General features: G+C 42.0%; 1 protein-coding gene across 8 annotated transcripts; it reads right to left on the minus strand.

The window, feature by feature from the left end:
• Nucleotides 1-11,042: 11,042 nt before the first annotated feature.
• LOC136520238 (transcription initiation factor TFIID subunit 10-like) lies at nt 11,043-15,238 on the minus strand. 8 transcript variants are annotated; one of them, XR_010775192.1, is made up of 8 exons: nt 14,699-15,238; nt 14,449-14,612; nt 14,301-14,365; nt 14,100-14,162; nt 12,853-13,103; nt 12,609-12,737; nt 12,434-12,519; nt 11,043-11,702 (listed from the first exon to the last, which is right to left on the minus strand). XR_010775192.1 is itself a non-coding variant. In XM_066513692.1 (8 exons), exons 2-5 carry the CDS (start codon nt 14,584-14,586, stop codon nt 13,061-13,063), a joined length of 282 nt encoding a protein of 93 aa, XP_066369789.1. In that variant the 5' UTR covers nt 14,587-14,612; nt 14,699-15,238; the 3' UTR covers nt 11,043-11,702; nt 12,434-12,519; nt 12,609-12,737; nt 12,832-13,060. The 8 variants fall into 8 exon arrangements, 3 of the variants coding, with proteins under 3 accessions (XP_066369789.1, XP_066369787.1, XP_066369786.1); XR_010775191.1 differs by having other exon boundaries at nt 12,609-12,753; XR_010775190.1 differs by having other exon boundaries at nt 12,609-12,776.
• Nucleotides 15,239-16,789: the final 1,551 nt, after the last annotated feature.

Below are 16,789 nucleotides of genomic sequence, written 5' to 3' on the forward strand. Positions count from 1 at the left end.
ATGAAGAAGTATATGTTGAGCAACCTCCCGGTTTTGAAGATGATGAGAAACCTGACCATGTGTACAAGTTGAAGAAGGCATTGTATGGATTGAAGCAAGCATCTAGAGCATGGTATGAGAGATTGAGGGACTTCCTACTCTCTAAAGGGTTCATGATGGGCAAGGTTGACACTACTCTTTTCACCAAGAAGATTGGTAAAGACTTATTTGTGTTGCAAATCTATATTGATGACATCATATTTGGATCACCAATCAAGATTTTTATGAAAAGTTTAAAAAGATGATGGCTAATGAATTTGAAATGTCTATGATTATAGAGCTAAGTTACTTCCTTGGTCTTCAAATCAAGCAATTGAAGAATGATATATTTGTAAATCAAGGCAAGTACATCAAAGACATGCTCAAAAAGTTTGGCATGAGTGATAGCAAAGCCATTAGCACACCAATGGGGACAAATGGCAACTTGGATAGTGATGCAAGTGGCAATATGGTGGATCAAAATTTGTATCGATCTATGATTGGAAGCCTACTTTATGTGACCGCATCAAGGTTGGATGGCATATTTAGTGTATGCATGTGTGCAAGATTTCAAGCCTCACCAAGAGAAAGTCATTTAAAGGCTACAAAGAGAATATTGAGGTACTTAAAGCATACACAAAATGTTGGTTTGTGGTATCCCAAAGGAGCAAAGTTTGAGCTAGTTAGTAACTCCGACTCGGATTATATGGGATGCAAGGTTGAAAGGAAGAACACCTCAGGCACATGTCAATTATTGGGAAGATCACTTATTTCATGGTCATCAAAGAAGCAAAATAGTGTTGCATTATCAACCACCGAAGCCGAATACATATCCGCCGGTAGTTGTTGTGCGCAAATACTTTGGATAAAGGCCACCTTGAATGACTTTAGAATTAAGTTCAAGAAAGTGCCATTACTATGTGATAATGAAAGTGCAATCAAGTTAACCAATAACCTGGTTCAATATGCAAGAACAAAGCACATTGATGTCCGCCACCATTTCATAAGAGATCACCAATAAAAAGGGGACATTTGCATTGAGAGCATAGGCACCGAAGATCAACTTGCCGATATATTCACCAAGCCATTGGATGAGAAAAGGTTTTGCAAGCTAAGGAATGAGTTGAACATATTGGATTTATCAAATATGTGTTGATGTACCCCCCCCCCCACTTATATGACATGCCTCTTCTTCGAGCAATCCAAGGTAAAAGTTGATTGGCATATCATACATCCTTGCTAAGGACATGTTTAGTACATCTAGTCATCTTTCACATTTAATAGGCTTATTCATGAAAATCAAATTATTTTGATGTTTGTATGGCACCACTATTGCTTCTATACTTAATTTGGTCTAGTGGTAGCATATGATATGTTTGTGGGCTTGTAAACCTAGTGTTTGATCTAGAAAATAAGCTATAAGTGTTTAACTCAACATGGTACAAGATAACCCTTATTTGGAGGTATGAAAAAGCTTGTCTTTGGATCAAACCAAGCTAAATATCTTTGGCAAATATTCTATTCCTCACCCCATTGATTGACATTGATAATCTCAACATATCTACATTTTGAACCTTTGTGGTCATTATTGACAAAGGTGGAGAAATAGTATACAAAGATAGTAAAAAACAACAAGGGGAAGAGAAACAAAAATGTAAGTGATAGGGGGAGAATTTGACAAAGGGGGAGAGATAGGGATCAATTAAAATTTTGAGCACACAAGTAGGGGGAGCAAGCTCATAAACTTGGTGGATGCATTTGAATGAGCATTTCATATGTTTCTTGCATGGCATAAGTTTTAAATTTCAATATCCATGCTTGTGTGGTGTATGCTAGTTGTAGGTTTGAATGATAAAATAAAAAACTAGCATGCATACGTTAAGTAACTAGTCTCATGATCATATTATGAAAACTAGACCCTTGCTTCTAATGTTGATCTCATGGGATATTTTAGTTTTTGTGTGTGTCTAGTTACTCATTGTGCTAAGGATGGTATATTGGTGCACTCCGATTGGTATCACGCTTCAAATGTCCATCTTTTATACCTTAGCATTATTTGGTAGACATTGTCTCCTATATTTCCTATCTAAGCATATGTGCAAGCTACAATCCAAACTCTTAGCACATATGTAGGGGGAGCAATTGCTACCATTTAGGGTTTATGAAACTTGTCCATATCCTTTTACACATGGTAAATATGCTTGGGCAAGCAACATGGATTCAATTAAATTTCAATTCATATCATTGTGTAAGGGTTGTCATCAATTACCAAAAAGGGAGAGATTGAAAGCTCTAGTTTGGTTTTGGTAAATTGATGAAACTCTAAGTGCTAACCTAGTTTATCAAAGTGATTATGATAAATTGATGAAACCTTCTATGGAACCTTACTGGAAACGACCAGACTCCAATGATGGAGTGTCCAGTCACTTTAAGCAGTGTGTCCGGTCGCAACTTAACACATGGCACAAAGCTGACTAGCCATTGAGATCGGGCACTCAGCATTTGAGGCTGATGACACATGGCGAACATTGGGCGACCAGACACTGGGGTCCTACGTCCAGTCAACCTGACCAGCGCGTTCGGTCAGCCCGCAGTGAGTGGCCCATGGTGCCCAATGGCTATTTTCATGGGGGCTCTCTATTTAAGCCCCATGGCCAGCTCAAGCTCACTCTCTTGGCCATTTGCATTGACATAGCAACCTTGTGAGCTTAGTCAAAGCCCTCCCACTCATCTCCATCATTGATTCATCGTCTTTGTGAGATTGGGAGAGAATCCAAGTGCATTGCTTGAGTGTTTGCATCTAGAGACACTTGGTGTTTGTGTTTCGCTGTGGGATTCGCTTGTTACTCTTGGTGGTTGCCGCCACCTAGATGGCTTGGAGCAGCGAGGATCATCGAGTGGAGGTTGGTAATTGTCTACGGCTCTAATCGTGGTGATTATGAGGGGTTCTTAACCTTTCTCCAGCGAAGAGTCAAAAGGTACTGTAGTAAATTGCTTGTGGCTTATGTGATCCTCATCTTATGTTGATTGTGCGGCACCCTATTAAGGGTTTGGCGTGTGATGCCAATTAGCGTGTGAACCTCCAAGTGAGTGAATCGCCACAATGAAGACTAGCTTGATGGCAAGCAAGTGAACTTCGGTAAAAAATCATTGTGTCATCATTTGATCCCGAGGTGATTGATCTTTATTGGCATTCATTCTTGTGATTGATTGGTTCATTCCTCAACTTGGTGGTATAACCATCTTGCTCTCTCCCTTTGCTCTTTAGTGTAGCTAGTCGTGAGAGCTTGTTAGTTTGGTTAGTGTGGCTCTTTAGTTAGTCTTTGAGAGCACACTAACTTAGTGTAGTGACATAGCCATTGTGTGGATAGAGACTATAGAAACTAGACTTGTGATAGGTGGCTTGCATTTTTAGTAGGCTAGCGCAACAATCGCTTTGCCTCATATTTGTCTAACCGGTTTGCTAAGTATTGTTGTATAAATTTTTAATAGGCTATTCACCCCCTCTAGCCATTAGGACCTTTTAAACGTACTACTGTGTTTCGCTAATTCTACCCCATGAATCATAGGGGGTACCATCCTCAGGCAAATCTATGACTAGTCTACCCTGAACCAACATAGCATCAAGTACCTCAGTTGGTACTGGTAATGGCATAGTATGAACTGGTGTTGTCATGGCATGAACCGTTGTTGGCATAGAATCTATACCTCCTTAGTCATCATCAGAATCGTCTAAATCACTGCTAACTACATCACCGATCCTGTCCTCCTCCTCCAGCTCCTCCTCTTCCCGTTCAAACTCGTTCATATCGAAGTCATTGCTTGTATAACCTACTGGAGTTGAATGAAACTGCTCCTGCGTCAACTGACCGTCCAAATCCATGTTACCCTGAGTTGCTTTCCCTTCGACCCTCAATTCTTGTTCATTGCCTGCAACACCGTCAATGGACGGCCCGTCCTAGACACCCTGCATCCTATACCCATTCTCCACCACCACCTCAGCCATGGACACATTAGAACCATGGAGCACCTATTGTAGCGAGACCAGTGAGCAGGGTCGCGCAAGGACATCAGGACATAGTATGCCTAGTCTTCCCAGTATCAAACCTCCCCTTCAGTGTTAAATCACCGCCAAACTTTGCATTCAAACGGACACAAAGGTCGTTGAAGCTAGGAGGTTCATCAAACCATTCCAATTCTTCTTCTATATCTTTAAACATACCATCTTCTCTCCTAACACTTTCTCCGTAAAAAACTCTAACACAACAACCCATCTACGAAAGCATTTCAAGAAACTTCATCAAATCATCGAAATTGGCATGCGTACTGTTCATAGTAATATTCATACCTATACTAACTATAACTATACTAACTAATCTAATATTAACACCTATACAAGACTAACTACAATAACTAATTATACTAACTACAATAACTAACTACACTCACTAACTGTACTAACTAAACTAACTTTACTAACTATACTAACTTACTATACTACCTATACTAACTAAACTAACTTTACTAACTATACTAACTATACTTTACTAACTATACAAACTATACTAACTTACTATACTAACTAATTATTCAAACTAATTTTACATCTTAACCCTAAGTAACATCAATTTCGATTCAATCAACAAATACAGAAGGGGAGTACCTTGACAACGAGGGAAAGATTGGGGCTTAGCCAAATCCACCAATGGCGATGAGGCCACCGCCGGCGGGCTTTTTCTGGGAGCAGGAGACAGAAGGAGAGGGGTGCGGCACACCACCGGCCGGGCAAGGAAGGGACAGGGGGTGCAAGTGAAGGAGACGATGGGGAGAGAGGCCGGCCGACGGTGGGAAAGGGTCCGCTGCGCTGGCGACGAGCACCGCTCCTCGAGCGGCCTAGAGAGGGAGGAATGGGGAGAGAGGGAGGTGGCTGGTCGTGGGGGGGCGCGGGCGGTGGCGGAGGGTGGACACGGGCAGCGACGGTAGCGGCGAGGGGCTCGTCTCCTCCTCGATCCATTTCACTCGAGTGTGATAGAGACACTGAGGAGAGGGAGGCCGGGCCGTGGTCCTATGTTGGGCTTCGCCACGCCATGGGCCATGGCGCGGCACTGACGCGCCAAGATGTGCGGAGCGTAGCTCCTGCCACGTCAACGGCCATGGCCTGAGGAAGTGCCACGTCATCGCCGCTGCCGCGCCGCCATGCATGGCGTGGCAGCATTGTTTGCCCGCGCCGTGGCAATAGGTGTGGCAAAAAGTGTTAGATTTGAAAATAAAAAAAATCAGTGTCAAATTTAGAAATAGTTTACAAAAGGTGTTAAAAAAAATCAATATAGCAAACCAAAGAACATAATAAGTCACCGAGTCACTGTCCATTGCAGGACTTGACGCCCCATGATCCCTAAGAAAGCTTCAGATCAAAATGAGGAAAATCTGGATAAGAAACATAAGCAACTCCCTGACCTCATGATTCCACCAGACACTGGAAATCACATGTAAAGGAAATAAAAAAATACAACAAGGATCTCTAACTAAACCAGCGCTAGAAAGCAAGGAAAAAAAGAACATGCCAATCCATCCCTCAAACCTTGCTGGTGTGCCATAAACAAGCTGTGTGCTAACAACCTCTCTGTTTCTCTGTTCTTCTTCCTCCCCATAGTACCCCGTTCGCTGGTCTAAAACTTGGCTGAAACTGGCTGATTGTGTGAGAGAGAAACACTGTTCGGCTGGTTTGGTGAATAGTAAATTATGAGGGGGAGCAGACGGCTGGTCTGGAACTTCCAGACCAGCGAACACGGCCATGTTTAGAAATTAAATTGACCTTTTCTCCATTCTGGACCTTAGTGACGACCTGCAATAGGAAAAAACCTAGAAATTAAAATTACCGGTTGTGTACCTCAATGAGGGTAGCAGGAAAAGTGCAACATACCACTAAAAGGGATTAAACTGGATGGACAAGATGCCAAAATGAATTAGGATGCCTAGGCAATATCATAAACACATGGTGTGCTAGAGTACAAGCCAAAGCAAGCCAAATATTATCATCAACCAGTAGGTCCTGCCAGAACAAATAAAGTGAGATCAACATAGAAACGAAGCAAAGGAAAGTATCGCAGCAGAAAAACAGATAATAAATTAAGCCTATAGGAATGCAGTAATGTTGACTTGAAATCAGTACTATAATCGAAATAATACAGACTTGAAAATGGATAGACTAAATTATTTCCAAAATGTTATCTAGGAAAATATGGTAACATATATGTGAGGATAAACTAAAGATCAGAAAAATAATAGGTAACAGGAGGTAATAGTTTCATCGAAAAGCAAGGAGCAGGTGAATGGACCTCCAAGTTTCTTATCAAAATTAAAAAGAAGAGCCTGAAGATTATTCTGTACCACATAGGCCAAACCGCGGCTAAAGCCACTGTAGGGAGGTACGTAGGAGTAAATTTATTCCGGAAGGAAAAGGACCAAGCAATCGACATGTAACTTAGATGACATTTCTATATGAAGGGTGTATGAGCAGACACCGTTTCCGCTGTCAAGATCAGGCAACTAATGAGATGCCTAGGCCTCTGAAGATCATGTATTTTTTTCACTTGCTATTGAGGTCTACCTGACAGGGCCATTCATGTGGTACAATATAAGCTATAAAATATAGAATAGTCACAAACATACTACAGCTACCTACAGGGAAAAGAATGCAATCCATATATGCGCAGCAACAACAAACCTTTTTGGTCCCTAGCAAATTGCGATACGACAATGTGCTGAATCTTCTTTTTTACATGGTCAACCTGGCATGAAGATATATGGTCAAACAAGACCACTGAAGAAAAAGTTGCTATGAATGGAGAAAAAGATTAAAAGATTAGACAGTATAAGATACCTGGTATGTCTGACATGGCAGCCTGTTGGGAAACAGCAGCGGCAGAAACAGCAACAACGATGGAAAGGATGATGGCTCTGTACATGGCAACCTGCTGGAAAAATGTAGGGCAGGAAAAATGTAGGTGGAAATAAATCAATCAAAGAAGGAAATAAACAGCAGACCCCAAGAACTGAATACAGTCACCAAACTGTTAGGATACTAATCAAATTTCTGGTATGCATATCCGCAACAGGCACAACTAAACAATCCGCTAGAATAGGAACCTCGTTTTTTTTGTCAAAATGAAAGAGCATCAATGGTACATAATTGGAAGGGCTTTTTATCACCACACAATCTTGTACGCACATGTGTGAGAAATCTATGTATAAGTAGAACAAAAATTTTCATGTAATAGTTTTAGAGAAGCACGAACCAAAGTGTACTCAGAACAAAAAGAAACACGAGAACCCAAAAAGTGATCACCGACAACCAAAGAACGTGACAATGTAATCTCTAGGAATAGGGACTGTGCTCAGAACCAACAGTATATAATTTGTGGAGGCAAGCCATGATCACGAACAATGATCAGAGGCATACAATGAAGAAGAATATATCTGACTTTCCAGGCAATAAACAGGAACCCAGATTGGACATCACAAGCTATGCATTTCGGCGGGGTTTCGGTCAAGGAGATGGTATCCACGTCAGGCAGCCACCTCAATTATCACTTAACATGCAGAAAAGAGACAAAAAAAGCAAAAACAACACCGCTCATGATCATTGCCTCAGTTATCAACATAATAGGTAGATGTAAAGGAAGAATCATCATAGCTCCTGAACATTGACTGAGCTACCAAGGAAAAAGAAAGAGACGCAATGTAACGGTAGCCCATGATCACTGCAAATCAGACATTAAACATGGATTACGATGCAATCATCACAGCAGCAGCCCATTCCCTCAAACTAAAATGTAACAAGAGAAAAGTTAGTCATCATTGCAAGTGACCAAGATGCAAACAATAGACCCAAAATCATCAGGGGTGCACACCAAGAAACCAAACAAATATCGTTGACATGGCCATGTGCTCAGCTGTATGGACCCGTCCACACCGAACCTATAAACAAAGGGAAAGATTAGGTGAATGTTCAACGTGTCGACGAACGTAGACCGGCAGAAGCAGTAGGCACAATGAAGAAGAAGAGAACGCAAACAATGAAAGTAACCGGACGCAGAAGAACATAACGCGAATCCCAGCAACAACATAGCAGGGAAGGAACGGCAAGGCCAAGCACGACACTATAGCCCCAATCTCCAACAGGGGTGCCAACACGGCAAGAAGAAGGAAGAAGACAGCAAATAGAGTGCAATGAGAACCCAGCGACTAAGAAAAACTGGACGCTAAGGACAAGAAGGCGAGAGGCACGATGGAGGCGGATGAAACACAACGGGGAGAAGGTGGCGACGTGAGGCAGGACACTGTAGCACCCAACCCTAGCCAGGGTAGAAAGATGGGGAGAGGAAGAAGCAGGCCACCAGCTAGCGCAATACGCAGGAGGAGGCGAAGGCAGAAAGCAAAACGTAGGTCTAGAAGGCAACGACAGCGGATGACGGAGCCGAGGACGAGGAGGCAGCAGCACCGACTGTGAAATAATCAAAATCAAAAGGAGAAAAGGAGGCCACAGGGACCGTAGCTTACCAAGCAAGTTGGAGCCGAGAAGAAGGGGCCCCATGGCGAGGTCAACGACAGTGACGACAACGAAGACAAAGCGCACGAGGAATGCACGAGGAAGAGGACGAAACGCAAAGCAGCAGCCAGGGTGAGGAGGCCACAACCGAACAGCCCAATCAGATAGAAGAAGGCGGGGCCTTTTCCTATCATTACGAAAGATGCTCTATGTCTATATGTCATCAAAAAGTTTATACGAAGTTTGGTGCCTTGACATTAAACTCTTTTGTCCAACATGTCATTCCATCTAGTTTTGCTCTTAACGATGGGTAACGATACAGCCAAATGACTTATATACCCTTAGGCTTGTGAGGCTCTGTGAACTTGTTGGTTTGCTTCTGTGACATTCCCAGACCAGCCCTAGGCAGAGCATTTTGGCGCCAAAGCCAGGGTTGTTGGCGCCAACTGAGCCCCTAGGCTTCTCCTCCTATATATAGGTCCTCAGCCCTATCTATGTGTGTGAGTAGTCATGGATGAATGGATATATGGATGGATGGATGGATGGATGGATGAATGAATGAATCAATATTGAATGATGAATATGAAGATTGTTATTTGTCCAGAATGCAACAACATATTAGAACAATATAACAACAATTAGAGTACTACAACAGTAAACAAACATTCATCACATAACAACAGCTAGCTTACTGTTTTTCATCACAAAGGTTTCATATCACCAACATTCATCACATAGCAGCTAAGTTATTAGTTTTCATCTATAGCTAAGTACTATCATGCGATCACAGAACATTCATCACAGAGCAAAAGAACAGTCGTGCCATCACATAGCAGGTGTTTTTTTAGAACCACATCACCAAAAGAACATTGAAAAGGCACCTTTCACGGTAGCTGGAGCTTCTTCTTACTTCTGGTATTTGAAGCAGGGTTGGCTGGGCTGGATGGGCTGGCTGCTGCAACTTGGAGCTTCTTTGGTGTAAGCTTCTTTTTGATCCCTATCTTCCTCCTTGGTGAAGCCTGGGGCAGCACAGTCTCCAGTGGCTCTATCTCTATTGTAATAGAGTCTTCATGGAAAGGGGCTAGGTGCACAGTTTGGATTGTAACTGGGTCATTGGAACCAGTTCTAGACCTTGTGGCACTTGAAGTAGTAGTGGTAGTTGCCCCCTTGCTCTTCTTGACACTAGTAGAAGAAGAAGATTTCATCTTCCTTTTCTTGTGTGTAGCATTGACCACTGTCTCATTGTGTGGGAACACCATCTGGGATGGAGTAGCAACCACAATGCTACTCTTTGTGTTACAACTTGTTTTTTTAGCCTTTTCTTTAGAAGACCCCTGCATAGGAAAAGTTACGTTAGTTAACTAAGTTATTGAAGCTGTACATGTATCTGCAAAGTAATTTAGTTACATAGTTTATCTTCTAGCCTTCATTGCAGCTATATCTTCTGGATTCCCATTCTTGCAAGTGTACCAGTGATGCCCTAACTCATGGCAGATGGGGCACTCATGTTTCTTTGCCCTCTTCTTGCTGTTGCCTCCCTCAAGTGATGATTTCATCCTATTCTTCCTTCTACCTCTTGTGGACCTAAGACAGGGAGGGTGCATGAAAAAGCCATGAGTAGCTTTGGGCCACATGCTTTTGTCAGGAATACAAGGGATGGAACCCTCATATGCAGCTCTGAATTTGTTGACAGAGAAGTAATCATCCACATGGTCTTCCATTTTTTCACCAGGAATTGAAGTAATGTAGGCTATTGCATGCTTGCATGGGATTCCTAACCCTTGCCAAACCCTACAGGGATAGGTTCTATCAGGTAGGCTGACCACAAACCTGAAGCCACTACCTCCCTTAGCACATAGTTCTGCCACACCATTAGGAGAGGTTGTGATCACTTCAATGTCCAGGTTGTAACTGTCTTCCCTTAGCTTCTGCACACTACTAGGGATGTGTACATCAATGATGCTCTTCTTTCATCACTGAAGACTCTAAAATCGTCACATATATTATTTTATGACGAATTTGTGATGATATGGTATTCGTCATTGAATGTGTGTCATATTTTACCTACCGTGACGAAACATCTATTTTCGTCATAGATGTGCATTTATTCTATGACAAAATGGCCGTCGTCATAGAAGTGTATTCTTTCTATGATGATCTATTTTCGTCATTGATATAGCCCCTTTTTCATCATGACTTGCCGTCTGTTAGGCGACCAGACGACGTCTGCCACACTAGCAGCTGACGTGTCTTGTCCACATGGCGCGTCCACATTGCAGGTGACGTGTCCGACCATGTGGCAGCTGACGTGGCCAGTGATGTGGATGGTCCACGTGTCCACTTTTTATTGGGCCACAAGGCTTAGCTGTGATAGGTTCTCATTTTCGTCACTGAAGTAAATAGAAATTCGTCATAGAATCAATTACCAAATCGTCACAGAAAGGTCAGATAATTCATCAAGTGCACATGCTGATTTCATTACAGAATGCAAATAATACTGGAATGACCAAAAGCTTCCATAAATTAACAGATCCAGTATTCCAATGACCAACAACTTAATCAACAATCCTAAACTCGGTTCACATAACTCACTAGACATCACATTTGAACTACTAGTTTTATCTCAGTTCACATTAACATCACAGGAAATAATAAAAAGTTGCCAACCACCAGCAACATAAGTTACTACATAAACAAAATCACCAGTAGACCCCTTGCTTAATGAACCAGCAGCTACGAGCAGTGCTCATGTCGAAGAAGCATTGTTGATGGCCAAGATACGCTTGAGCAGCGCATTGTTCTCCTCCATTGCCTTGTTGTTTATCTCTGTTAGCTTCTTGTACTCCTCCATCTCCTTTTGTGTCCTCGCCAGCTTTTCCTCAGCTTGTTCACTTCTCTTCCTGAGTTCATCGATTTCACCTTGTACAGCAGCTGTAGCTTCAACTGCTAGTTGCTCCCGAAGCTCGCTTTCATTTGATGATGATGATTTGAAGGATGGCACTGGTTTGATGCCAACACTCTTTAAGAAAAGGTTTGAGCTGTTTTGGGAGAGCACCTGGGACACAACCTGCACACTGGACACTGTTGTCTCACCTTCAGCAACAGGTTCTATCCTCAAAGCTTCCATATTTGACTGAAACAGCAATGACCCATCATTAGTTGATACTTATTGCATTAATTTGAGGAGGAAATATCACACAAGATGTATTTAAAAAAATAAAAACCTATGCTAACGCTACGGTGACTTTCGGTAGTACAAATCAAACATTCAAAAGATAATATATGCATCGCTAACAAAGCATAAATGTGGTATGTTTAAGATTCACTAAAAATCAACGATACATGGAGTTAGATATATTAATTAACACTAATCTCATTTGAAATACATTGATATCTTTCACAGCACACACTGAAAGAGTTAGAACTACAATAAGTATATTTTCTGTCAATCATCTTATCTACCCTACATACAGAGGCCTAAATAAGCATGTCTTGGTGGCAGTGATCGCCGTGGCAAAGGTTCAGCGAGGTGTGTGCAAAGCACCTTTCTACCAATATCTTGTCTGCAGCTAGAGCATGAAATGACCGATATACCATCTTTCTTTGGCTGATGCTACATCAACTAAAAGCTTGATTGGTAGCACAGTTCAATCTGAAGCAATGTAGAAAAGTAACTGCTTGTAGACAGTGTCATATAGTTGTTCTGAAGGGCAAAGCAATGTCAATTTAGTGGAACAATATAAATTGACCTGTCAGTTTAGTGAAACAGTACAAATTAACCTAGCCACGAACGGCCCAAGCCAAATCACCCTAGTGAAAAAGTACAAATGAAGTGCCCTGTGGATTCAAACCGCTGGCACTGACCTAAGGCCGAGATCTTCGACTGGAGCTGATCCGGCTCATTCTTGTGTGGCCTCGACAGCCTCCTCCACCCTAAGCGTCACCATGGTCTGGTTGTTAACATGCATAGTTAAGATGACAGAAAAAAGATACGACAGAAACTGTTGCACGGTTAAGATGAAAATGCATTGCATTTTACCTATGGGATGTATATTAGTTTGCCAAGGTGAATCAAAGAGCTCACAGTAGACCAAGTGCAGTATAATTTTTTGGAATTTTATTCATGCTGCACCAGGCCAAGCAAGTGCAGTAGTAACTACACAACCATCTGAAGGCATATGTCACTGGTAAGATGATAGACATAGTTCTGAAAGAGATTTGACAATCAACAACAACAACAAAATTATTAAAAAGCAAGGTACCTAAGTGAGCTGCAAACATACTTGATCAGGAGCTCTTTTAATTGGCATTGCAATGAGATCATCCCTAAGCTTGATGTCATTGTCATAACCAATTTCCTCAATACAGTCCATGTAGCTTCCAAACGACCTTTTTCAATATTTAGGGCATGCAGAAAAAGGAACCCAGTCAAGGTAAGGCCGCTTTCATTTATGCCTTCAGGCATCTTCTCCTGAACAACTCTCTTGACTCCTAAAATTTCAGTAGGCTGTAGAGGAGCACTAAAACATCAGACCTAGAAAGCAATAAGAATAAGAATCTCAGCATCGCTAGAAACATGCTAGATAGAAAGCATGGTAGCCTTCATGAACACAAGCCTGGAATTCATTGAGCTATCCACCTGACGGGGTATATTCTTTTCTACCAAGAAATATCCACCTGACTAATCCATCACTATGGTGGCATGGTAAACTTTGCGAGAGCAGCAGAGAGCGAACAATGTTTCAGCAAGTGGGAAGGTGATTGAGTTACAACCGGCATAAATGCAAGTAAGTGATAACTAGGATCATAACATATTCTGAATGGAACAGTAGAAACATGAAATGTTGTAACAATAGGAAAACGTTTGTCATCATTCCGATATTATTACATTGACTGTGGATACGTGGTTCTTAAGGCAGTAAGGTGAGACCTACATCTGTCCCTCGTGTCAGTGCTCCTTCCCTCAGTCTATGTACCATGGATATAGAATTACAGATACACAGATACGTCATTTTTCCAAATCTCAGTACAGGGATATGTTTTAATATTTTTTGAAAAGTAAATAATGGGCCTGCTTGGTTGGCCTCCAGTTTTCCCACCGGAGCCAGTCAGGATACATCATTTTCCCACCGGAGCCAGCAGGGATGGCAGCAGCTCGGGTTCTTGGCCTTGATGGCCCCCTCCCCTCCCCTCCCCTCCCACTCTTCTTCGGTTCTCCTTCCCTCCCTCTCTATTTGATCATGGCGACAGGGACGCCTAGATTTCCAGCAAGCCTTATCGCCTAAGCGACACCTTAAAAAAACATGTGTTCGACGAATAATTTCACAAGTACATGCAATTAGGGAGGGATTTTGATTGAAGCCTAATAAACTTGCCGAACCAAACAAAAATATGGAATTGCGTATTGCACAGAAGATTTGCATTCATATGGAAGAAAAGAATGATAATGTTTAATTCTTGAATATGCTATCAATGAAATTAAGAAGGGAATCCTTTTACTTTGTAATAACGAGACTATGAATTTACTCACTGAAGAGAATCGCTAGCAATGTCTGATAGGAACTTCTGGGTGGCAACAGCAACCAGTCTCGTTCTGTAAAACACGAAATCAGATTATGTGTGCAAGAAATCAAGCAATTTGTGTTTTTAAGTTTTAATCCATGGCACTGATCAGATCTCAGCTTACTACTATCCATCAGGAAGAGAGATTGGAAAGAGGACGAGCACTCACAGGCGAAGGTCGGGGCACTGGAACCCACTGCGGCCGAGGTAGTGCTCCACCAGCTCGTCGGGAATCTTCCGCACCACCGAACTAAGCATCAGGGCTAAACCGCTGACAGAAAAGTAGAGAAGGCAAGAGGGAAGTGGCGGCACCATACCGTGGGGGTGTAGTCCATGAGGGTTGAGAGGAACTCGATGAGCGCAGCCTCATCGTTGTGCCGTCCGTCCCCCCCTCCACCCACTCCTGGACCCATGCCCCCGCCAGGGCCTCCTGCGTCGCCGCCGCTGCTCATCATCCTGGACCTCACGCCCTGCCGCCTCACTGCCCCCACCGCGCGAGCAGCTAGTAAGATTCGAAGGGTAAAAATCGCGAAGATCGCTAATAAGAAGGGGAGGAGTGGCGCTCACCATGGGAGAACGCCCGCTGGCGGCGACCTGGAAGCTGCGATAGGTGTCACCGACGACGACAGCAGCTCGCGGCCTGCAACTGGACGTCTGGACCCACTTGTAACAAGAGGCGGGAGCCCGAATAAACGGCGAGGAGAGGGGCGGCGCCGACGAGGACGGGGACGGGCGCTCGCTAGGGTTTGGTCGCGGCGGAGTTCCCGTGCTGGCCTGTCGGGGACGGGGCGAAGTCGAGGCGTCGTGCCTAGCGGAGGGCCCCCCGCAGCGAGACGCGTGGCCGGCGGTGGTGCGGGCGTCGAAGAGGGCCGGAGCTAGGGGAGCGTCAGAGTTCGTTGCGGCTGCGCATAGGGTTTGGGGAGGATTCGACGGGTCCGATCTGAGAGAGAGAGAGAGAGAGGAGGCGGCGCGTGTTCTTGGCGGCGCGCTTGTCGAGCCCGAGGGCCAAGCGAAGAAGGCGGCAGCGGCGAGAGAGATGGGGAAGACGAGGAGATAGACGGAGGAGACGAGAGAGTGACCGGGGATGAGAGAGTCATTGGGGGGAGGGGGTGGGATGCTCGCGGCGCCACGGACTTGAGTCCTTGGTAAGCATATTTTTCGGTCCGTGATCTCTACGTTTAGGATTTGTTTTTTAAATATATAATTTGTTTTTTAAACATGTACCAATCTCATAACTATAGAATAGCTTTGCGACACAACAATGCACAAGCAGCATGTTGAAGAGTTCAACTCAAAGGGTCCGGAAAATCTTTACCAATGAAGCTAAAAGGAGTTCTTTTGTTTCTTCATGTGGCATTCCCTTAAAATCAAAACTACTAAAATAATTTTGAGACACCAAATGATCTCAAATGAAAATTTGATAAACATCAAAGTTGTAGAGGTCACAAAGATCTACAACTTTTATTTTGGTCATCTTATCATTTGACAAAATTTGAACCTTTCAAATTTGAAATTTTAAAAAATAACAAGTTCGAACCAAAATTTGAGACCCAAAATTATTTCATCATAAAAAGTGATGAATACCAAAGTTGTTCAACTCATTAATATCTATAACTTTTATTTTAGTCATCTTGTCATTTAAGAAAATTTGAACCTTTCAAATTTGAAATTTTGAAAAATGACAAGTTCGAACCAAAATGTGAGACCCAAATTGATTTCAACATAAAAAGCGATGAATACCAAAGTTGTTCAACTCATGAATATCTACAACTTTTATTTTGGTTATTTCTTCATTTGACAAATTCTTAGCACATATTGTTCACTAATCTTACACATGTCTCATATAGTTTATAAAACCTTACGAGAGATGTGTCACATTTGTGAACAATGTCGTTACCACTTTGTCATATGAAGAAATGACCAATACAAAAATTGTAGATATTGATGAGTTATTCAACTTTGGTATTTATCACTTTTTCAGCTGAAATCATTTGGGGAACCAAAATATTGTCTGAATTTGCATTTTTTTGAAATTTAAAATTTAAATTGTTCAAACTTTTCATATGTATATATTGACAAAACCAACAAAATACATTGATAGAGAATGATTTTAGAAAATTTTAAGAAAAAAATCATCAGATTTGGAGTTAGTATGACGAAGAAAAACTAGTTACAAAGTTGACCCACAGATTAAAAAAAGAAATCACACTGTTCACTAAGATCATGTAAGGATCGTCTATAACAGTGTGATTTCTCTTTTTAATCTGTAAGTAAACTTTGTAACTAGTTGTTCTCCCTCATATTAACTCCAAATGTGATGGTTTTTTCCTAAAAATTTCTAAAATCATGCTTCAGCATTTAAGTTTGATCAAACTTAGATGTGACAATGTTTTACACATTTTAAAATTTGAAATTTGAAATTTGACAAGTTCAATCTAAATTTTCAAACCATAAATGATTTCATATGCAAAAGTGATGAATACAAAAGTTGTTCAACTTATCAAGATCTACAACTTTTATTTTTGTCATCTTGTCATTTAACAAAATTTGAACCTTTCAAATTTTAAATTTTAAAAAATAACAAGTTCGAACCAAAATTTGAGACCCAAAATGATTTCAACATAAAAAGTGATGAATACTAAAGTTGTTCAAAGCATT

The sequence above is a fragment of the Miscanthus floridulus genome, chromosome 18, assembly GCF_019320115.1.
Source record: "Miscanthus floridulus cultivar M001 chromosome 18, ASM1932011v1, whole genome shotgun sequence".
Lineage (NCBI taxonomy): Eukaryota > Viridiplantae > Streptophyta > Magnoliopsida > Poales > Poaceae > Miscanthus > Miscanthus floridulus.